The sequence below is a fragment of the Astyanax mexicanus genome, chromosome 24 (genome assembly GCF_023375975.1).
Source record: "Astyanax mexicanus isolate ESR-SI-001 chromosome 24, AstMex3_surface, whole genome shotgun sequence".
In the NCBI taxonomy this organism is placed as follows: Eukaryota; Metazoa; Chordata; class Actinopteri; order Characiformes; family Acestrorhamphidae; genus Astyanax; species Astyanax mexicanus.
The window spans coordinates 30,635,970-30,660,694 of NC_064431.1; the positions used below are offsets into that span (position 1 = coordinate 30,635,970).

A 24,725-nucleotide genomic window follows, 5' to 3' on the forward strand; every position below is an offset into this window, starting at 1 on the left:
TAAATAGCAAAATCAGAGAAACTGATTCAGAAACTAAAGTGGTCTCTTTATTTTTTACAGAGCTTTATATTTTTACATGCTGGTCTCCCATGACTTTTGGCAGAGTTAATTGTCAATATAAAGATCAGTAACTGAGCTTGTCTGAGCTGATCGACTACATTTGATCTTTCAGAGCCTCTTTCTTGTCTCCTCACTTCCCTGTCTCTCCCTCTCTTCATCCCTCTGTCCCACTCGTCTCCTCATCCCTCTGTTTCTGTCTCTTCTCCTTTTCTTTTCACCGCATACAGAGAAAACACCATCTGTACCACACTCGACTGTCACTCCACATCCATCTCCTCTCTCTCCATCTCTCTCCACAGACAGAGAGAGAGATATTCCCCCTGCACTGCACTGATCAGCCATAACAGTAAAACCACCTGTTAAAATACTCTAAATTCTCTTTTTTGAACTGCTGCTGATGCTGTAGCATTGCCAAGTAGCATCACAGTGCTACTGCTAGTGCTGTTCTGATACATCAGCTCACAGACGCAGCCTTGTGCTGATCCACATCACCCTAGGAGTGATGAGGGGAGAGAGCTCCATCTACTGTTCCCACCCAGAGAGAGCAAGGCTAATTGTGCTCTCTCAGGGCTCTGGCTGCTAATGGCAAGCTGCATGACCAGGATTCCAACCAGTTGGTGGTTGCCAGGCCGGTTCTATAGAATTGCTATGTGGTTGCTAGGATGTTCAAATGTTATACAAGATGGTTGCTATGGTGTGGTACTGTTAGGAACTTGCTTTGCTAGATGGGCGCTATAGTGTTGACGTGCAGTTGCTGTGGTATTTTAATAGTTTGCAATGGTGTTGCTAGGTGGTTGCCAAGCAGGTTCTATAGAATTGCTGGTTGTTGCTAGGATGTACATATGTTATATAAGGTGGTTGCTATGGTGTGGAGCTGTTGGTGGTTGCTAGATGGGTGCTTTAGTGTTGCTGTGTGGTTGCTATAGTATTAGGATAGTTTGTGATGATGTTGCTGTGTGGTTGCCAAGCAGGTTCTATAGAATTGCTAGGTGGTTGCTATGGTGTTGCTAGTGGGTTGCTTTCGTGATCCTATTAGGTTGCTATGGCTTTGCAAGATGGGTTCTTTAAGCTGTTTACCCTTTACATACTACAGAATTAAACAATAGAAGAAACTTTTTTATCAGCTTGTTGAGGAGCAAAGAATTAGGAGATTGCTAGGTGGTTGCAAGATGGCTGCTGCATGGGTGTTATAGTGTTGCTAGGATGTTCATATGTTATATAAGGTGGTTGCTATGGTGTGGAGCTGTTTGGGGGTTGCTTTGCTAGATGGGTGCTTTAGTGTTGCTGTGCAGTTGCTATATAGTATTTCGATACTTTGCGATGGTGTTGCTAGGTGGTTGTCAGGCAGGTTCTATTGAATTGTTAGGTGGTTGCTATGGTGTTGCTAGGGGGTTGCTTTCGTGGTCCTATCAGGTTGCTATAGCTTTGCAAGAAGGGTTCTTTAAGCTGTTTACCCTGAATGAACCCTTTACATACTACAGACCTAAACAATAGAAGAAAAGTCTATTGGGCACATGTTTTTTTAGCTTCTTTAGGACCTACGTTTTGGGAGATTTGTATTTGTTACCAGATCTGTATTGTGTTATTAATACAGTCTCAGCTGATCTGTAAAATCCCTCATTCTCAGCCCCTCGTGAGCGGGACTGTGTGTGTACTGGAGCGAATGTGTTTAGCGGAGCTGTTTTTGGGCTGGATTATTTGATCTGTGTTGACTGGGAGGCCGAAGATGGGATATATTGCACGGTTAAGATAGCACAGAACCCCGCAAGCATCACACACACACACACACACACACACACACACACACACACACACACACAGCACAGCAGCACCATGCCTCCAACCCAAACAGAGCCTGGCCCAGAATGATGATATTCAGAGGGATCTCAGTGATGGAGCTCAGAGTGACTCAGAGTGAATGTCACTGGGAGCTTCAGCCCGTAACGTCCAGCCAGGCTGAGAGACGAGCGACGAGAAGAATCATCATCACAGCCAGCAGAGATAATTCTCCGTCCAAACACAGAGATTACCTCTGTTCAGATCACATTTTACTGTGCAATTGGTTGATAACATCATAATCTCATCAATTTCAGAATTTACTCTGTGGGCACTGTATAACACCTTTAAGGATGGGTAATCGGATCAAAATGTATCAATATTATTGCACTTTATCAATCCATAATCCTGTGTGTACGATTAATTGGTCAGTACTGTTATAAATGTAAGTGGATGTTGCTAGGTCGCTGTTATGGTGTTGCTGCGTTCTTGCTAGATGGATATTATAGCGTTGCTAGGATGTTCCTATGTTATATTAGGTGGTTGTTATGGTGTGACGCTGTTAGGACGATGCTAAATGGGTGCTGTAGTGTTTCTGTGCAGTTATTATATAGTATACTATAGTATTTTGATAGTTTGCAATAGTGTTGCTAGGGGGTTGCCATGCATGTTCTATAGAATTTCTAGGTGGTTGCTATGGTGTTGCTATGATCTTGCTAGATGGATATTATAGCGTTGCTAGGATGTTCCTGTGTTATATTAGGTGGTTGCTATGGTAAGGTACTGTTAGGGGGTTGCTAGAAGGGTGCTATTGTGTTGCCGTGCAGTTGTTATAGTATTTTAATAGGTTGTGATGGTGTTGCTAGGTGGTTGCCAGCTATGTTCTATACAAGTGCTAGGTGGTTGCTATGATGTTGCTATGTTCTTGCTAGATGGATATTATAGCATTGCTAGAATGTTACTATGTTATATTAGGTGGTTGTTATGGTGTGACACTGTTAGGACGATGCTAGATGGGTGCTATAGTGTTGCTGTGCAGTTGCTATAGTATTTCAATAGGTTTTGATGGTGTTGCTAGGTGGTTGCCAGGCAAGTTCTTTAGAATTGTTAGGTGGTTGCTATGGTGTTGCTAGGTGGTTGCTTTCGTGATCCTATTAGGTTGCAATAGCTTTGCAAGATGGCTGCTGGATAATTACTATAGTGTTGCAAAGATGTTCATCCGTTATATTAGGTGGTTGCTATGGTTTGGTGATGTTAGGGAGTTGCTTTGCTAGATGGGTGCTATAGAGTTGCTGTGCAGTTGCAATTGTATTTCGATAGGTTGCGATGGTGTTGCTAGGTGGTTGCCAGGCAGGTTCTTTAGAATTGCTAGGTGGTTGCCATGGTGTTGCTAGAGGGTTGCATTTGTGATCCTATTAGGTTGCGATTGCTTTGCAATGTATTTCAAGTGATTGCGAAAATCTGCAAAGAAAAATATAGCTGTGTGGAAATAATCAAATAACAAGAAAAAATTAGCAGAATAATAGTAAGAGAATAAATATATAATATACCATAATGCATAAAAATCCACAAAAATACCAATTATATCCTCTAGCCAGCGTACATTAACTGCACAGACTGCATATATCTACACAGGCCAGTTCAAATCCGGCCTGCTTGTTCCCGTTAAATGTCTGGTAGAAATGAATTATGACCCACAGAAATGTCATGATGAACCAGAGAGTGGGGAAGAAAATTAAATATGAAATACAGGAAATATAAAACATGTGGTCCTTTAAAACAAAAGCCAACCTTTAAATGTTTCCCTGCCTTCAGTGTGGCTGGTGTAAATTCTAGAGTTAATGACTGCACAGCATTAGTACTGTCCTCAGGCCTTCATCACCAGCCTGCAGACCAAATCACCACACTGCTCCCACTCCCACTGACTAATCACTCTCCTCCTACTGAGAGAGAGAGAGAGAGAGAGAGAGAGAGAGAGAGAGAATAAGAAAGAGAGAAAAACTGAGGAAAGATAGATGAGAGTCATAAAGGGCAAAAAAGGAGAACAGCGGTACAATGCAGAGAACAAAGTGTTCAGAAAATGCCTATAAAAAGAAAATCTTTACTCCAGCACAAAGAGCACAAAGAGGATAAAGCAGATAAAAGGAAACGCAAGTTTAAAGCAAGCAATTAGCATCACAGACTCTTTTTAAAACTGTGTGGAGGAGTTCAGTAATCTATGACTATGTTTGATTATGCTCTTTCAGACACTGTATGAATCACTGATATAGGCCTGTTAACAGTTCTAATTTGGATAAAAAACATTATTGTCAAATTATTTACTTATTGAACATTTTATGCCACTGTTATAATGATGATATATATAATATATATATGATGAGTTTCTTTGATTTTACCAAATTGAAAACCTCTGGAATATAATCAAGAGGAAGATGGAGGATCACAAACCATCAAACCACCAAACTGAACTGCTTGAATTGTTGTACCAGGAGTAAAGCAGCATAAAGTTATCCAAAAGCAGTGTGTAAGACTGGTGGAGGAGAACATGATGCCAAGATGCATGAAAACTGTGATTAAAAACCAGGGTCATTCCACCGAATATTGATTTCTGAATTCTTAAAACTTATTTTCTTTGCATTGTCTAAAAGCTCTGCATCTTTTTTTGTTTTTTTAGCCATTTCTCATTTTCTGCAAATAAATGCTTTAAATGACAATAATTTGGGAGAAATGTTGTCTGTAGTTTATAGAATAAAACAACAATGTTCATTTTACTCAAACATAAACCTATAAATAGCAAAATCAGAGAAACTGATTCAGAAACTGAAGTGCTCTCTTTATTTTTCCAGAGCTGTATATATGCTAATAGCATATTATCATGCATATACAATAGCATAATAATACAATAGCACCCTTGGGTGGGTGAGGTTGTTCCAGTTAAAATGTCCTATTTGGAACTAAGAAATTTGGACTAAGAAATCTTCTAAATTTGATTGGAAATCAGCAGTACTAAGTGATAGGGAAAGGAACTGTAGTCAGTAAGTTAAGTTAAGCTCACAGTTCAGAGCACTTGGGTCACACAAGGTGTTACAGCTAGCTGCTAGCGCATCTGCTACAGTCAGCGTGTAGCACACAGGCGCTAATTATCCTCTCACAGCTCAGCCTGCGTCCTTCTCCGCTCTGATCTGACTCAAGATGACAGATCGATGACTTTCACGTACTTCTGCTGTGGACGAGTTCACCTCTGAGGGACAGTGACTGAAAGCACATGCTAAAATTTAGCCATTTCCTTTAACTGGGCGATCATCACTCGTTTAAATTAAGTAAATATTGTGAGAATTGTCTGTCCAATAGTGAGCAAACCATTGATATTACATTTAAAATGAAATGTGCTTAGTAACACAGTGGATATTATATATATATATATACAGTCGCCTGAACACAAGCATGTCATCATACAGTCGTCTGAACAGTTGCCTGGACACAAGCATGTCATCATACAGTCGTCTAAACAGTCGCCTGGACACAAGCGTGTCATCATACAGTCGCCTGAACACAAGCATGTCATCATACAGCCGTCTGAACACAAGCATGTCATCATACAGTCGTCTAAACAGTCGCCTGGACACAAGCATGTCATCATACAGTCGCCTGGACACAAGCATGTCATCATACAGTCATCTGAACAGTCGCCTGGACACAAGCATGTCATCACACAGTCGTCTAAACAGTCGCCTGGACACAAGCATGTCATCATACAGTCGTCTGAACAGTTGCCTGAACACAAGCATGTCATCATACAGTCGCCTGGACACAAGCATGTCATCATACAGTCGTCTGAACACAAGCATATCATCATACAGTCATCAGGACAGTCGCCTGGACACAAGAGTGTCATCATACAGTCATCTTAATAGGTTTTGATTAAATTAGACAGCCAGCTTGTGTAGTTATGATGTTTACTGTTGTCATGGTAACTGCCTTTTGTCAGATAGGCTTGTAGTACAGTACTATACCTGTGAATCAGGTGAATTAGCCAATCAGGTTAGACGACTTAAAAGCAAAACATTTGTGTGTATATATGTGGAGTATTTTGAACAGCTCATCAGAACAGATCAGATGTTAGAGCTGTGTGTGTGTGTGTGTGTGAGTGTGTGTGTGTGTGTGTGTGTGTGTGTGTGTATGGCCTCTGTCTGTATCTGACCTGTTCTGGGGGCTTTGTTAGCATTTTGGTTGAATGTCTGGTATTAAAACCCCCATGTGTGAATCAGTTTGTTCAGCTTAGTAGCTGCTTAAGGCAGCAGCTATAGACAACACACACTCTCACACACACTCTCTCTCACACACACACACACACACTCACACACACACACACGGGTCCTGGGTTCCTGGCAGCTATAGTGACGCCATCCTAATTTAACCTTGAGAGCTGAAGCAGACGCTGAGATTCACTCCTAGCCAGACACTGTAAATACCTCTCTCTCCCTCTCTCTTTCTCTCTCTGTTTCTCTCTCTCTGTCTGTGTGTCTCTCTCTCTGTCTGTGTGTATGTGTCTCTCTCTTTCTCTCTCTCTCTCTCTCTCCTCACCCTACATTCGCTCATTAATGAACTAAATGCACCAGGAAAGGTTGTTAGAATTGAATGAAACGTTATATGTGTGAATATAATGATGATATATGTAAGTGATTACAGTATTAGAGTTGGGAGCCTGTAGTCTGGATAGAAGATTAGATTTCTGTATGGATCCTGCAGCTCATTTACACACAGATGTTGTTGCAGCTGGGCCTGTAGATCATTTTATATATAAAGCTCTGAAAAATCTGAAAGCACTTAAAATGAGATGGATGATCACAAGCCATCAAACCAAGCTGAACTGCTTGAATATTTGCACCAGAAGAGCAGGCATAAAGTTATCCAAAAGCAGTGTGTAAGACTGGTGGAGGAGAACATGTCAAGATGCATGAAAATGAGTTATTTCACCAAATATTGTATATTTCTGAACTCTTAAATCTTTATGAATATGATCTTGTTTTCTTTGCATTATTTGAGGTCTGAAAGCTCTGCATCTTTTTTTGTTATTTCAGCCATTTCTCATTTTCTGTAAATAAATGCTCTAAATGACGATATTTTTATTTGGAATTTGGTAGAAATGTATGTTGTTATAGATTAAAACAACTATGTTATTTTACTCAAACATAAACCTATAAATAGCAAAATCAGAGAAACTGATTCAGAAACTGAAGTGCTCTCTTCATTTTTTCCAGAGCGAGAGAGACAGAGAGAGAGAGAGAGAGAGAGAGAGAGAGAGAGAGAGAATATAATGTTGGAGACGAAAAAGAGGCAGAGGAGGAGAAAGAGAGAGAGAGAGGAAAATGGAATGGAGATTCTCCCAGACAGTCACTGTGTCCTTGACACTCATCCGTACATATCACACACACACACACCCACACACACACAGCCTGCTACCAGAGAGTGATTTATCCACAGCACTGCTCCAATCAGAGAAAGAGAGAGAGAGAGAGAGAGAGAGATACAGACACGCTGCCCGAGGCTTTAGAGGGTCTAAATTCTTAAGTTGAAGGAGAAGATCGTGGTCTCTGCTGGAAATAGTGGAGCAGAGATGAATGATCGGAGCCGAGCGGAGGGTCTTTAGCCAGCGCAGGCTAATTATAGCGCTTCATTTAGCCGAGGTGGACGGGTGGGACTGCAGAGGGGGCCGAGAGCAGCTGATTAACAGTCTGATCTCGTTTAGGTCACCAGTGAACGACGTTCAGCGAGTTAACACTTCATTAACCTCACCCATCTACAGCTATGCTGCACTTTATCAGAAACACCTCCCATACAGGTGCACCCCCTCAGTACAGGTTGAGACTGACTGTACAGGATGGAGCTTAATTGCCCCTCATTTATCAGAGGACCAACAGGGGACCAGCAGACCACCACTGGACCACCACGATCTCACTGACGTAGCACTATGCAGACATCTCATTTCAGTGAGGTGCTAACTGTCCATTTTAAGTCCAAGCAACTATATATAACTATATTTAAGTACATATAAGATTAGCTATAATAATAAAAGAATGATCCTCGTAGACATACATCCACAGGAACCTTCTCATTCTCTTTTACATTTGTATTTATGGCAACTTACAGGTTTATTTCTATTACAGAGGTGGACCAATGTAGTGTTAGGAGTCTTGCCCAAGGACTCTTATTGGTATATCACAGTATATAGTCACCCAGACCTGGAATTGAACCTCTGTCTCCCACATCAATCAATCAATCAATCGACATTTATTTTCACTCAGGAAAACATTGAGGGTGACCCTCATTTACAATGTTGCTGAGCATTTACAGCATCAAAGGGGTTGAAAAATGTAATAAGAAATTAGAAATAATAAGGAATAAAATAGTAAAAAATAATAAATAAAATAAATACTCACTAAATCCACATTTAATATATATGAATAAAATACATATGTAAAATAGAGCATATAAAACAAGTTGACATAAAATGTAAGGAATTTGTAAACTTTAAAATAAATAAAAAGTTATTAATAAAATTAATAATAATGAACTAAGAACATAAGAATAAAAAAAATAAAATGAATAAATAGAATGAATAAAAATAAATTAAATACATTACAAATTACAATAATAAGAAAAAAGATCAATTAATAAAAAAACTGATGTGGTAGCTCACAAGCAGGTGGTGGTGTTATCCACTGTGGCACACCATCCACTCAACCACTTTGTACTCCTACTCCTTGTTTTTGAGTGTAGAGATGAAATATGCTTTTATTAGCTTTTATTGTCTTCTATTGTTTAGTTCCACCCTAAATGCTGCAGCCTCTACTGTCTGTTGCACCATTTTCATTTACTGAGCGTCAGTTGCTGAGATTAATTACTAGCAATCGATTTGTTATGCTTGTTATGAAGAAAATGGCCATGAAACATCGAAACTACACATTAAACTATGGTAATAAAGTGGTATTTGTCATTTTTAACAATGAAAATAATCAAATTTGTAGATTTCTTTGGTTGTTTGATTCTTATTCCCCTCTGTTTGGAGTGTGCTTCTAAAAAATCTGCATTTGAAGGGTTCCCTCTACCGATCCAGCCTTAAAAGAATCGGGACACCCTACCCCTCAGTATAAACATGCAAAACAGAGTGGTGTAAATCGAGCGTAAATTCTGGCATGAAAGAACACTAAGAGACAGATCAGTCAGTCACTGAAAATAACCAGACGGCAGACTATGCAGAGTCTATGTATATATATGTCTATGTCATTATCAGTATAGTGATGGTGGTGCTCAGAGCTGAAGCTAGCGTTATTATAGGATGTAACCAGAGGTTTTTAATAAGCTTCTTCTGCACTTTTTAAGTTATTAGTGCCTCGTTTTAAATGTCAGAGCTCTCCAGATTCTAGTAAGGAGGTGTGGAGCTACTTTGAGCTGGATAACGGTGGAAAAAGTGATTTATCAGGGTAAATTATGCCCCGTGTCACCCAGTCTGAGGGGTTTTGGACAAACTGTTAAAATTTCTGGATCTCTGAACGCTGTGGGAGAATGGAGGTGCGCTATTCATCAAAGATAAGAACTTTTTATCATGTTTTACTACAACAAAAGTCCAATTTTACACCAGAGTTCTTCTTTAAACTGCCACTGTTGAGACCTGTTGAGGTTAACATCCTTAACCCTACAGGGGGCGCTGTAGCGTGGCAGACCCTGCATCCTGATCACAGATTTTTAAGATCAGTTATGTGATACATTTATAAAGGCCACTAAATCAACTTTGTCCCAAAATAATAAAATAAGAAGAAACTTTAGTGAACATTAAAACAGAATAAAGTAACTCTAAGAGTCACGAGTGGAGGCAGCTGTACTGACACATTCAGACACATTTTTACACCCCATGTGTGTGTGTGTGTGGTGTGTGGGCTTTTTTTGGCGTGTCTGATGAAACAATTTTGCATTTAGTTTGTAAGGAGTCTCACACACACACACACACACACACACACACAAACTCCCACATGAAAGAGAAATTAAATTCCGCCTCTTAAAAAAAGGAGAAAAAAGCTGTTGTGTGAAAGGCTAAGAACACACATCTCTCTTGTGTGTGTATTTGTGTGTATAATACACCCCTGTGTGTGTGTGTGTGTGGGTGTGTTATGGTGTTTTATAACAGCGTGTCTCGTGTGAAGCAGCATTGAAGATGTCTCTTTCCAAAAATGCCCCCCCTCTAAAACAAACCGAACAAGAACAACACAGTTCTGAAAAAAATAACAGAGCACTTAAAAATTATAAGTTTTTTAATTTTACCAAATTGAAATCCTCTGGAATATAATCAAGAGGAAGATGGATGATCAGAAGCCATCAAACCACCAAACTGAACTGCTTGAATTTTTGCACCACGAGTAAAGCAGCATAAAGTTATTCAAAAGCAGTGTGTAAGACTGGTGGAGGAGAACATGTGCTGATTGGTGTAAATGTACAGGTGAGAGGTGATATAAATAGGGTGTTTATGGTGTTTATGAAGACAATCATCATATCATTAGCCAGACAGAAAAAAACACCCAACACACTGTACTGCCATTACATGTTTGGAAACACATGATTTTCACTATAATACCTTTTCCACTAGGGGTGGGACAAAATATCGATATTGCAATATATCGTTTTGCAATACATTATCGATATGTGGCAACAAATATAGATAGACTGTCTAAACTCCCTAAAGCCGCCCCCTTATCTAATTTAATAAAGTTACTGCTTCATTACCCCACATGGTGGCGCTATAATCAAATGAATAGAGTTAATAAACATGTGGTGAAGAATATCGAATGTTAAATTTTGTGAAACTTTGTGACACCAATAATATAATCCATAATTCCTGTTTATTTAGGAGTATTTTAGTATTTTATTTACAATGGGCAATATATCGTGACAATATCGTATCGTGAGATGTCGTGTAAATTCCACCCCAATACATTTCTGTTGGAAGTTCGATTTATAGATAAAATAACTGATTTCCAACATTATCAATCCCTTCTTATAAATGTAGGCTCTGTAATTCAGTCATAACTCATGCTATTTAATTTTTTATCATTTTAATTTTGTTTTTAATATGTTTGCTTAATACTTTCTGTGTACACTGTCATAACTAATCACAATCACAATCACTGGTGATATATAACAGTGATATACAGTACTGTGCAAATGTTTTAGGCACCTGTGGGAATAATTTCAGTAAAGAAAAAGCTTCTTATCTGTGCAGTAAGTGTTTATTATCTCAGTAAAACACATTCCAGCATTACAATAAATACAAACAGCAATTTTACAAAAAGCAGAGCAGTTCTTACAGCCCTGTTTTCCTTAAAACCTTAAAACATCTCCTAATCTCTCCTCCTCATCTGAGTTTAATAGAGTTTTACTTCTAGTTCTCATCATATTAATCAACACCTGGTTTGTTAAATTGGTAAATTAGTAAATGTGGTAAATCAGGTGAGCTGCTGACGGAACTGAACATAATATACACATGCTGGCTGAGGAGCATCTAGGAGAAATCTGGAATCTCTACACTTTGTTCTTCAGCTTCAGCTCACATGAAATAACACACTTAGTTATAAATGAGAATTCCTTGTTACGTTTTACTGTATTTATGTTTATTTGCATCTGTTCAAATCATATGTGGTGCTTTTTTCAGGTAAAAACATTCATATTGCTGAGATAAATGGATTTGTGTAATTTACTTTGGTGCCTAAAACTATTGCACAGTACTGTATAACAGTGATATACAGGTGTTGGACAATGAAACTGAAACACCTGGTTTTAGAGCACAATAATTTATTGTGGTGACGGACAGTTCTGGTGGAAACAGGAGAGTTGAGGTGCACATTGAATTCTGCGTGATTTGATCAGCTGTGGTTTTATGTTTTTTGGATACAATCCGGGTTAGCACCCGAACATCCCTTTCAGACAGCTTCCTCTTACAGCGTCCACAGTTAATCCTGTTGGATGTGGTTGGTCCTTCTTGGTGGTGTGCTGACATTACCCTGGATACCGTGGCTCTTGATGCATCACAAAGACTTGCTGTCTTGGTCACAGATGCTCCAGCAAGACGTGCACCAACAATTTGTCCTCTTTTGAACTCTGGTATGTCACCCATAATAATAAATTGTGTGCATTGCAATATTTTGAGTAAAACAGCCACCAGGCTGCTCCAGTTTAGCCATGAAACCTCCCACACTAAAATGATGACAGGTGTTTCAGTTTCATTGTTTAACCCCTGTAACTGTGATATGTCATGTTGTTGATATTGTGCAGCTCTATTACAAACACAACTGCCCTTATTTCCATTAAAGGACTCTTATTTTGAAGTTAAAATAAACCATGCCACGCCTCTCACCTGATTCTCCTCGTGGGTGACCCTCATCTGCTCCTTCAGCACCGAGGTTCGCGCAGCCTCCTCTTTCCTCATCACTCGCTCTTTCTTCAGCTCGGGGCTCCAGAAGCTCTTGATGCTGTTGGCGGACGAGCCCAGCTTGCTCTCTTTCAGGTCCAGCTCGCGGCGGAGGAGTTCGTTCTCCCTCTGCATGTCCCTGAACTGGGCCTGGAGCTCCAGCAACTCCGCGCCGCCTCCTCTCACCGCCTGCCTCAGCAGCGCCCCCTGCTGGTGGGAGTGCTGTAACATGGCCAGGGAGCCGAGGTCGCCGCCGTACGACAGCAGGTCGGCGTGCTGGAGGCCGATGGAGGCGATGTTCGGGCTGCTGCCCATGGCGGTCACTCTGCCTCCGTAAATAGCGCGGTTGGACGCCCTGCCCAGCGTCATGGTGCCTCTGGGGTAGGTAGCGGTGGACCCTACAGCTTCGTGGTCGCTCAGGTACATGGGCCCCGAGGTGGCGTAGGCGGCGTTTAACGACTGTATGTTCTCCATGGAGAGCGTTTTGGACCCCGAGGAGCTGCTGGTGACCCGGCGGTGGCCCAGACGGGGCGATCGAGGGAGACGGGGCGATCGCACCGGGCTGCCCTCAATGTGGCCCACCCCCCGAGTGCTGCTGTACATCTCTGAGACCAGAGGGTGGAAGAGAGGGGGAGGGGGCGTGGCCTAATGAGAGTGAGTGACTCCGCCCCTCTTTGAGTGAAATGGGTGTTACTGCATCGTCCTGAGAAAAGAGAGAGAAAAAAGAGAGAGAGAGAGACAATTATTATTATATAATGGTAATGCTAACAAATTCACCAGCCAACAGATTACCCACTAGCTGTGAGGCTAACTAGTGTAATGTATAGATAATTAGATATTTAGCTTTATAATAAACTAACTAATTATCATCCTAACAGGCTAAAGGAAATTTCACATTATAAACGCTCCAGTATCTTATGAATGGATATGTTCTTAATATTATACTGTGTGTAAGGATGTGTGTGTGTGTGTGTGTGTGTGTGTGTGTAGTAATGGTGAGTGAAAGCAGGGTCCATTCACTGCAGCTGCCACTGCAGTACAACAACTGTTTGCTGAAGTGGGAAATGTTCACTCAATCAGAGTAATCGTACTTCAGCTCAAAGCCGGAGCAGCTTCTCATCAATCACACCGAGTCTCTCATTTAATGAGCTTTACACTCACAAGCTGTACAGCTGCACACAACAACAGAGCAGCGAGTACTAGAGACGAGAAGAGAAGAGAAGAGATATAATAAAAGAGACAAAGAAAAGAGGAGAAAAGAGAAGACCTAATCGAGAAGAGATCAGAATAAACAAGAACAAGAACAGAAGATACTAGGATTCAATACAAATAATAGGAGACACAAGAGAAGAGAAGAGAAGAGAAGAGGAAAAAAGAGAAGAGAAGAGAAGAGAGGAGGAAAAAAGAGAAGAGAGGAGAAGAGAAGAGAAGAGAAGAGAAGGGAGGAGAAGAGGAAAAAGAGCAGAGAAGTGTCTGGAGATATAAGAGAAGAGAAGAGAAGAGAAGTCAAACAGAACATACGAAATGAGATGAGGCCAAGACAAAAGAGAAGAGAAAAAGAGCTGAGAAGTGACAATAGGAGAAGAGACAGAAAAATGAAAGAGGAGAAAAGAGAAGAAAAGAGGACTGAAGAGACGAGTCTAATAGAGAAGAAATTACAGAATAACAAGAAATGAAAAAAGAAAAGGAGAGAATATGGAGAAGAGATGAGATGATAAGAAAACAGAATATAAGGAGAATAGAATAGAAAAAAATAAATGAAAAGACACTAGAAGAGAAAAAATGCAGATACAGAACAAAGAGAAGAGGAGATAAGAGAAATAAAAAAAGATCAAAAGAGAAAAGTGAGAGAAAGGATAAAACAGAGAACAGAAGTGACAAGATAAGATTAGGGAAGAGTAGAGCAGAAAAGAACAGAACAAAAGACATAATAGAAAAGAGAAAAGAAGAAAGTGAGTGAAAAATGATTATAGTCAAAAAAGAGAGAAGAGAAGAGAAGAGAAGAGAAGAGAAGAGAAGAGAAGAGAAGAGAAGAGAAGAGAAGAGAAGAGAAGAGAAGAATGTTCAGAAGCTTTGATTCCTCAGTTTTTGCCTGAAGATAATGAAAGTGAAGACAGCTTCCGGGAGGTACTGTTCTCTACTTCAGTACAAAACACACCACAGGGCCGCAGCGTGACAAATCACAGGACTGGAGAGGAAATTGTGTGGATAAAAGGGACACACACACACACACACACTTTGTACTGCGTGTGTAAGTGTGTGTAAGCGTTTGGACACGGTTGTGTTTCATGCAGAGAAGGTGAGTCACAAGCTGCAGGGGCAGTGAGCTTTGGCAAGGAGTCACACTCACTCACACACACACACACACACACTTACAAACAATACCTGACACCACTCTATCACCCCTGACCTACTCAACAGTGAGAAAACACACTCATGCAAATGCAGGCTCACATACAAACACACACACACACACACACACATCTGATACTTAAACGTTTGATGAAAAACCTTAGTTACTGATAGAAGACTTTACAACACTTTACAACAGGAGCTAATGCTAAGCTAATGATTTAGCCTGTGACCCCGCCCTTTGCCTGGGTTGCCAGGTATGAAACACAATGGCTGGCAAACAAAGAGCCCTGCAGCTTCAGCATTCTTCTAAAAACCTCCATAAACATTGGCCTTGTGTTTAATAGATGGAGACTAAGACACTAAGCTACTAATTTCCTCCTGAACAAGTAAACACTAATCTTTGTCTGTGAGGATGGAGGTGTGATAGGAAGGAGGTGTGTGAGGATGGAGGTGTGTGAGGATAGAAGTGTGTGAGGATGGAGGTGTGTGAGGATGGAGGTGTGTGAGGATGGAGGTGTGTGAGGATAGAAGTGTGTGAGGATGGAGGTGTGTGAGGATGGAGGTGTGTAAGGATGGAGGTGTGTAAGGATGGAGGTGTGTGAGGTTGGAGGTGTGTGAGGATGGAGGTGTGTGAGGATGGAGGTGTGTGAGGATAGAAGTGTGTGAGGATAGAAGTGTGTGAGGATGGAGGTGTGTGAGGATGGAGGTGTGTGAGGATAGAAGTGTGTGAGGATGGAGGTGTGTGAGGATGGAGGTGTGTGAGGATAGAAGTGTGTGAGGATGGAGGTGTGTGAGGATGGAGGTGTGAGGATGTAAGTGTGTGAGGATGGAGGTGTGTGAGGATGGAGGTGTGTAAAGATAGATGTGTGAGGATGGAAGTGTGTGAGGATGGAGGTGTGTGAGGATGGAAGTGTGTGAGGATGGAGGTGTGAGGATGTAAGTGTGTGAGGATGGAGGTGTGTGAGGATGGAGGTGTGTGAGGATGGAGGTGTGTGAGGATGTAAGTGTGTGAGGATGGAGGTGTGTGAGGATGGAGGTGTGTAAGGATGGAGGTGTGTGCTGCTCATGGCTGGTGATAATGAAGAGCACGGCGATGACGCCACCGCCATGAAGCGGGTTGCCATGGTTACTGCCGCCGAGCCGAAGAAGAAAGAATAGCACACCTGTTTTTGATGCTGTGACCAAGCAATTTTGTGTGTGTGTGTGAGAGAGAGTGTGTGTGTGAGAGAGTGTGTGTGTGAGAGAGAGTGTGTGTGTGTGTGACTGAGAGTGTGTGTGTGTGTGTGTGTGTGTAAGAGAAAAAAAGCGAGAGAGAGAGAGAGAGAGTGACTTTTAAAGAAATGTGTGTGTTTGCACTGCTAAGCTGCAGATGGTCGGGTCATCTGGGTTACATGGACATCCAAAAGACAGGGAGGACACTTCCCGTCCTCAGTGTGTGAGTGTGTGTGTGTGTGTGTGTGTTTCCAAAAAATGAACATATCTGGCTGACAGGAGACACATCCTGACCTCCTTCTGTGTGTATGTATGTTTCCATGTGTATCTTTCAATGTGTGTGTGTGTGTGTGTGTGTGTGTGTGTGTGTGTGGTGCATCTTCTTTTTTGGGATTTTCTGCCCAATATAGTCATTCCAAGCTGCTGCCACTATCTAAACCCCTCAGCACTGAGAGAATGAAGGCCGGCAGGCTCCTTTTAAAACTGCCACTCACACATCACCTCAGGCTCAACACACTTGGAGGAGAATGCTAAATGCTAAAGACAGGTCCAACAAACCTCAGGAGTCACACTCTCTTTCCATCTCTCTCTCTCTTTCTCTCTCTCTGTCTCACTCTTTCCCTTTTTTCAGTATTTCTTTCTCTATCCTCAACATGTGAATTAAACCTCAGGAGACTCTCTCTTTCCCTCCATCACTGCTTCTCTCTGCCTCTTTTCTCCATTCCAAACAGCTCAATCCAGCCTCAGGAGATCACCATTGTTCACTCTTGTTCTCCCTTCCTCTCTATCTCTCTATATCTCTATCTCTCTCTCTTTCACTGACTCTCTCATTGATTCCTTCCTCTATCTTTTATTCTTTCTATACATGTATGTCTTTCTCTCTTACCATCCTCACTCTCTCTGTCTTTTCTCATCTCTCCATTACTCCTTTTTTATTACCTTTCTTTTCACTGTCTCTATTCCTTACTATTCCTTCCTTCCTTCTTTTTTTTCTCCACTTTTCTCTCTCTTTCCATTAATAATTTTTCCATTATTAAATTCTAATTTCTTATTGTCATTCTCACTTATTTCTGTCTCTCCATTACTCTTTCTTTCTCTCTCCCCACGTTTTTTTCCTTCTGTCCTTCTCTTTCTTTTTGTTCCCTTCTCTCGCTCTATCACCTCAATTATTTCAGCTTTGTGAATTATCATAAAGAATTGTTTTGTGATATATCAAGTGTTAAAGAATCACAATATTATTGTGGGGAATGTATCTTAATTTAGTCTTTAGAGTATCTAAATATATTTCTAATATTTAAATAATCCTGTCCATTCAACATTTCTTCATCTTTTTTACTCCTATTTCTTCAGTCTATTTCTCATCTCTCTCTTTCTTTTATATCCTATAGTCTCCATCCTTCACTCAATCATTATCATTCCTTTTTTCCTTCCTTTACATCCCCTATCTTTCTCTCTCTCTCTCTTTCTCTCTCTCTCTCTCTCTCTCTCTCTGCCTTCAGGGCGCAAGTACACAGCTGTGTTTACCCATGCAAAGAAGGCAAATTACCCACAATTCACAGCACGGACGAATACTACAACATGTTAAAGGGCCGGAAACGGAGCGGCTCATAAATCAGAGGCGGGCGGCGTTCCGGCGGAATCCTGAAGCTCTGCTGACGGCTTCATCTCCCGCTCTGAGGCTCGTCAGACCCGTCTACAGAGCAGATCCACCACAGAGAGAAAGAGAGAGAGAGAGCTGCTCTAAGACTGTTAAACACGTTTACATCATCAATTACGAGTCTTTATTAGAATAATCTACCAGTTATGTTTGTATCTAATTGGTTAAACCAATGGGGACAGAAAAATGTATTGAAAACAGCTGTCTGTTGATCGTGTGCTCTGTGCGTAGCCGTGGCTAACTGGCTAACTGTTAGCGATTCTGATACATTCCGTTCTAATACATCTGATACATCAGCTCACAGATGCCTTGTGCTGATCCACATCACCCTAGGAGTGATGAGGGGAAAGAGCGCCATTTACTTTACTGTACCCACCCAGAGAGAGCAAGGCCAATTGTGCTCTCTCAGGGATCCAGCCAGGGGCGTAGCAGCAAATTCTGGGCCATGTACACCCTCTATGTTAATGGGCCCCTATCCATGCCAGTAAACAAAGGAAAGTGAGCGAAAATAAAATCAGGATTTTCATGGGCCCCTCTCCCTACTCGGGCCCTGGGTAGTCAGGTCCACTTTTCCCCCCACTACCACGCCCATGGATCCAGCAGCTGATGGCAAGCTGCATGACCAGGATTCGATTCGAACCAGTGATCTCCCGATAATAGTGGCAGCACTTAGCCTGCTGGACCACTCGGAGCCCCTGTAACTGTAGCTTCTCAAATTTAACTGGAATCAGTGTAAAAAATTTATTACAATGCCTTTATTTTGGAAACGCTTGTTTTGGTCCACTAATCATGAAATTAAGAAAAACCTTAATAATTGTAAAGATATGTTGGGTTCATGGCAAAGACTAAGTTTATACAGTATGTGGCCTTTTTCAGATGTGTGAACTCGGGTTGGGTGATATAACGGTAATACCATATATCTATCTATCTATCTATCTATCTATCTATCTATATATATATATATATATATATATAAATAAACCAACAATATGTCCAGCTAAGGATGGTACTAATACAGCTAATACAGGCCAAAATAGCTCATTTAAACATTCATGCATATTCATTTAAGGTGACCACAGAAAAGGGACGCTCCCTAACAATTTTGATGTTGCTTTGTTAAAAATGGGTGTTAAAAAAAACAGGGCCATATTAGTCATAAATTGATCAAAGCTAATAAACCTGGACATAGAAGTCTGCAGGGTTTTCCTCAAAACACTACTAAGATCATTCACTCAACCGTGAGCGCAGGATTGAAGCTTTATCTCATAAATATTAGTGATTTTAGCCTCATTTATCTGAAACTCCATCAATGCTGCGGTGTTAGCAGTTAGCCTGTTAGCTAACACTGTCTAGCTAACTAACTACGGCTTCACACTTAGTCACAGTTAGTTAAATCTGCTGTACTGAGCTCTCTGGTATTCTGTGTATTTGTATTTGAGGCTAAACGCTTTTAATTTTGCCATTCTGTCCACCCAGTCGTTTTAACATTTATGTCTAAATGTTTATATAAGTGAAGTTTCAGTCAGACAGATTTGATTAAGTCTGTTATGTGGGGAACAGATTGTTTGCTATCATGCTAGCTAATGGAAATCCTCTGATTAGCGGTGCTACAACTTTTTTTTAAATCATCAGATTGACAGATTGGTTTAACATTTACTGATGTATGACTGATCTAAATGTGTTAAGTGTTCACTTAGTCTGTAAACAAACTGAACTTTGGGTTTGATCATTTTTCAGTTTAATATAACTCAGTAAAAATATATTCTGTGGTAATGTTTTATGTGCATACCGCCCAAACATAATGTGAACAATAGAAAACGTGACTTTTACACTAAGGAGTAATATTCTGTGAATATTTAAAATATTAAATATAATTAAATAAAAATAACTGACGGTTTTATGTCAGTAAGATACATGTTTCTAACATGTTTCTTCTCCAATAGCAACAATAAACTTTATACGATAATATCGATATCACTGATTTACGTAGCGGGTCATTGCCTCCTGTTATAAGCACTATTTGTGTCAATGTGCCAATGTTTTACGTTATTTTCTGAAGACAAAAATATGTATTAAAATGATACAATGCGCTTTTATATAACTTTTATATGCAATGCATTTAATTAAACAAGACCAGGGTATTCCTTTAAATAACATTCTTTACATGTAACAGAGCAGCTTACTGCTGTATAGGCCCCCAGCAGCCACATCATTACAGCTGAAGGCGTAGTCTGATGGTTAGTATAGTGTATATGTGATGTGCACTGGCATGTTTCTACCATTGGAGCCAATCATACATACACACACACATATACAAACACACACACACATATATACATATACATGTACATATACCTATGATGTGCATTATCAATACAGCAAAGCACATAAAAAAGCCATACAGCAGCATCAGGACCACCACCACCTCCTCCATCACCACTTACCAGTATCACCACCTCCATCACGACCACTGCTGGACTGAATGGCTCGCAGGGACGTCAATCATCCCCCCCTCCCTTTTTTTGTGTTAGCACGCGGTTGACCACTAGGATGGAGGAAAGAACGGCGAGGAGCGTTCAGCACGATATAATAAGCGATATAATAACACGCGAAATAACGTCACCTGATGATGCGATGATGCGATGATGCTCGCGCGCTGCTCGGAGCAACAGATCCAGCGCTGGGCTTATTCTTCTTTTTTTGATGCATGCAATCGGTTCGTTTGTAATCGAATTAATCGTGCAATTGTAGTAGGAGGAGGAGGAGGTGTCTGGAAATCAGGCATCATGGCCAATTATCAATTATCACAAATGCATGCACGACCGACAATTAGCTATATATATATATATATACACTACACACACTATACAAAGCGAAGTATCGTCGAGTGCAGTGCATGTGCCAGAACACTCACTGCCATCCGTTCTCCACCGTGATGATGATGAAGATCTCCCCCACCCCCCATTATCACCAGTATCCCCAGCATCCCCAGTCTCCTGCATCCCCCACCGGTTCTCTTTCTCCTGATCTCCGTGTTTTTATGATCAGATCATTCTTACCTGCTTCTTATCTCCGCTTCTTCTCTCCGTCCTCATCCAGATCCAGATCCAGCATCACCTCCAGCTCCAGCAGCTCCAGTAGCAGCAGCATGGCGCGCTGTCATTGGGCTGAGAGCCCGGTACTCCAGCAGGAGGAGAGCAGTTAAAGGGCCAGAGCATCCATCCAGAGCCCCCTCACTGAATCACTGACTCGACTCCGACCCGACTCTGACTCAACCCTGAAACGAATCACTACCGTCCTTGATATGAAAGAACACCAACGAACATTTGAATTAAAATGTTTATAAATGTTTTGCTTGTATTGCATATATTTTTTAATGTTGATTTAAACCTTAGTTCCGATTGAGAAGGCAGTGTGTACTGAGTATTATTTCAAGAAAGACGACCTTCCAAGAACTCCCAAAGAAAAGTCCTGGAAAAAAAAAAACACAACAGCATCAGTTAGTGTTTTAGCAGAAAAATGCTTCAGTCAAGTAATGCAAATACAATAGAGCCATTCCACCAAATTGGTGCTGTAACTGTACCAAATTAAACATTTATTTTTTCATCTTTTTTCAACTCTGTATCTAATAAAACGTGCATTTAACTTTTCAAAACATGTACTGGTCAATCTCAAGCAGATTTATTTAATTTTTTTTTCAAGGTTTCTAAACTAAAGATGGTTATACATTTTTCTCAGTCCTGTTATCAAAACTCATGTTACATTTAAAAAGCATGCTTAAAAGCAAGTCCACCAATTCCTTTGGTTTGATTATCTCCCAATAAAGTGTTTATTTTAAAGAAATGGTTATAGACTGCATGTTCAAATAATTAATATTTATGACAAAAAAATCACTCCTGTTACTAGCACTCATTCCTGTTACTGGCACTCATTACTGTAACTTTTTATGTTTTGAGTAACAGGAATGAGTTTTTAGCATAGAATTAGCAAAAACATGAAAAATAGCTAAATATCGGCTATGCTAACAGCATGAGGGCACTAAGCACATTCCATTGAATTACCAAAATTTGTATTTTAAAAATAAACAAATAACATCAGGTAACAAGTGTTCTAAGTAGTAGTAGTTTGTTTTATATATTTTTTATTACATATATTACTCTATATTATTATTATTATTATTATTATTATATTATAATTGGGTCAATGTACAAGACATTATGTTTAATAATAAAATGTATTTTAAAGTCTATACATGTAATTTCCTGCGGACACAAATGGCACTGATTCGGCAGAATATGCCAACAATATAATTATTATTTAAAGGTTCATTTATTTATACACGACAAGAGCACAATACAAGCTATACGTATAAAGCACAATAAGATATAGCTTATATATTTAACATAATAAAATAGAACAAATAAAAAAAATAACGCTGAGAAAATGTTCAATCAATGTAAAATAAATGTGAACGAATAAATCAATTATGACTGAAAAAATGGGAAAATGAACATTGATTCAATGTCCTTTAACTATCTGGGCTTTATTCATACTGGACGTTCAGAATGATTATTTGTCTGGTTAAAAGGTAAAAGATGATTGGTTAAAAAAGAACATCTTAATAATGGTTGCAGAGAGCATGAAAAATAATAAAATATAATACCATATGTATTTTACTATTGGGCTCCTTGTTATTCATGATCGAGTTTAATTGCCAGTAGTCTGAATCACTTTACTGATTCGATTCTTTCAAGCGAACCAGTTAAGTGAATCGGTCGAGTCTTGATTCACTTGATTCACTTGATTCACTGCCTACAGTCTTCATTGAGAAATGTGTGAGAAAGTGTGTTGGTCTGTACTGTGGTTGTATACAGACGTCGTTTCACGAGTATTATCTGCATTATCATTATCAAACTGATCAGAGAATCGATTCCTTTATATATACTTATCTTTCAATAAAGTGAATTGAGTTAAGCATTTTTGAATAATTTGGAAATGCTCCATAGGTTTCAATTTAAGATAAAGTCTAATTTGAAATATAATGACTCACTTGAGTGAATCGATTCTTACCATTTAAAACATTTTAAATAAATTATTTGACTTGATTCACCAAGTAAAGTGACTATTTAAAAATATTTTATTGTGTGTGTTTTTACTGTATTTAATTGTGCTCATATCTTTTTTTAGAATTTGTACTTAGGAGTTCAGCCAAATATATTAATATTTAATTCATTTATTAAGTTAAACATATTTTCATTAATTTTTATAAATGTTTAAATCTGTAGATTCTGTCTAAATCTAGTAGTATCCTGGCTATTTCTGTAATTAAGTAATAGCTAACACCATATGAATCATTTAACTGATTCACTTCTTTAAGTCAAACTGTTCAGACGCTCTGTTTAGTCCTTTGAGAACAATTGTTATTTATTTGATTTTAAGAGATAATGTTTCTGTTTCACGCTGTTTTACATTTTAATTTAACCCTACAAAACAAATCACTGATTTGATTGATATGAAACAATCTAGTTTTCATGTAGTTTAATAGAGTTTAATTTAGTAACACAGTGTGGTTTTAATGATTGTTGTAATGTATATCTCTAAATAAATTAATAATTATTTGCTGATATTATCAATCAATTTAGTAATGTGATTCTTTAAATTAGGGTTTGATTTGTTGATTTATTAACCAGAGTAAAAAAAAATAACAGTTTTTCAGGTTTCAGTTTGTCCTTTATTCTTATCTAAGATTTTGGTGTATCTCTGTTTTTGGCGAGTCATGATAAGTAAGATCATTACAATTCAGAATCCAGTTGAACTGCTAAATCAATTTACTATTTATTATTTATCCTTGTATATTCGATTCATTTGAATAGTTTGATTCACTACCCGTATTAAACACTGTCATATGGATGCCCATTTCCACTAGCTGAAATAAAATAATCCAGCACATTGTTTTTGTATTATTATTAAGTAAATCTAATGCTATCTCATTATTTTGAGAAAGTAAGTGGTTATTTTAAGTCATTATATTAAGATACTATAGTTTACTCTAGATAGTTTGAGATACTAACTTCTCATTTTGAGATATTATTTCGAGTTATTATTTTGAGAAAGTCATTATTTTGAGATAGTAAGTCATTATTTTAAAATACTAACTCAATATTGTGAGATAGTAAGTCACTATTTTGAGATACTAAGTCATTATTTTGAGATAGTAAGTCAATATTTTGAGATACTATCTCAATATTGTGAGACAGTAGGCTAAGTCATTATTTTGAGACACTAACTCATTATTTTGAGACACTAAGTCATTATTTTGAGATAGTAAGTCAATATTTTGAGATACTATCTCAATATTGTGAGATAGTAGGCTAACTCATTATTTTGAGACACTAAGTCATTATTTTGAGATACTAAGCTATTATTTTGAGATAGCAAGTCATTATTTGGAAATAGCAAGTGTGTTTTCTTTTGGGGGAAAAAAACCTTCAAAATAATGACTTACTATCAAAAAATAATGAGATAGTATCTCAAAATAAGGACTTAGTATCAAAAATAATGGGATAATTACCTCAAAATAATGACTATTGAGATAGTATCTCAAAATAATGACTTACTATCTCAACATAATGACTTGCTTTTCCTTTAAATAATGAGGTAGCAGTTTACTTAATAATAATTAAAAATATATGTTTAATTTTTTAGTTTTTTAGGTGGAGGAAATGGGCTTCCATACTGTCAGGCTTCCTCTTCAAATCATCACTTGTTTCTTTTGTTACAGATAGAAACAGTTAAGGCTTTTAAAAGGCAGCTGAAAAGCACAAAAAGACAGGACCTATTGACCTCTGACCTTTTGGAGCAAGGTCACAGTGACCTTGTGGGCCGCACCTAAGTGTTTAGAGAGATAAGGCCACTTTTACATTGTTGTTATTATTATTATTCCACGTTATCTTATTCCAGGATCTACCTCAGCACAGTCACGCCTCTTCCTGTCCGGATAAAGGGTCATGTTAGCTTTGATTCCACACAGTGAATCTAAAAATGCTAATATCAGGAATGCTAAATGCTAGTTAGCATTTTTTAGATATCCTCTAAACCTTAAGGTCAGTGTAAAAGAACTACTGTGGGAAATATGCTGGAACTACATGTAGCATGTAGCATTTAGCATGGAAAACATTGTATTAGCACAATATGGACATAAATATG

At 39.1% G+C, this 24,725-nt stretch overlaps 1 protein-coding gene across 5 annotated transcripts in view; it reads right to left on the minus strand.

The window, feature by feature from the left end:
* erc2 (ELKS/RAB6-interacting/CAST family member 2) overlaps positions 1–20,720 on the minus strand; it is a 71,103-nt gene extending 50,383 nt beyond the window's left edge. For 2 of the 5 annotated variants that reach the window (XM_049471528.1, XM_049471527.1), the window contains exons 1-2: positions 20,579–20,718; positions 12,242–12,998 (exon numbers count right to left, since the gene is read on the minus strand). In XM_049471528.1, the coding sequence (XP_049327485.1) occupies positions 12,242–12,898 (657 nt within the window). In that variant the 5' untranslated portion in view covers positions 12,899–12,998; positions 20,579–20,718. Of the gene's footprint in view, positions 1–12,241; positions 12,999–20,578 lie in introns of all 5 variants that reach the window. The other 3 variants (XM_049471526.1, XM_049471525.1, XM_049471529.1) reach the window with 3 other exon arrangements.
* Between the last annotated feature and the right edge of the window lie 4,005 nt (positions 20,721–24,725).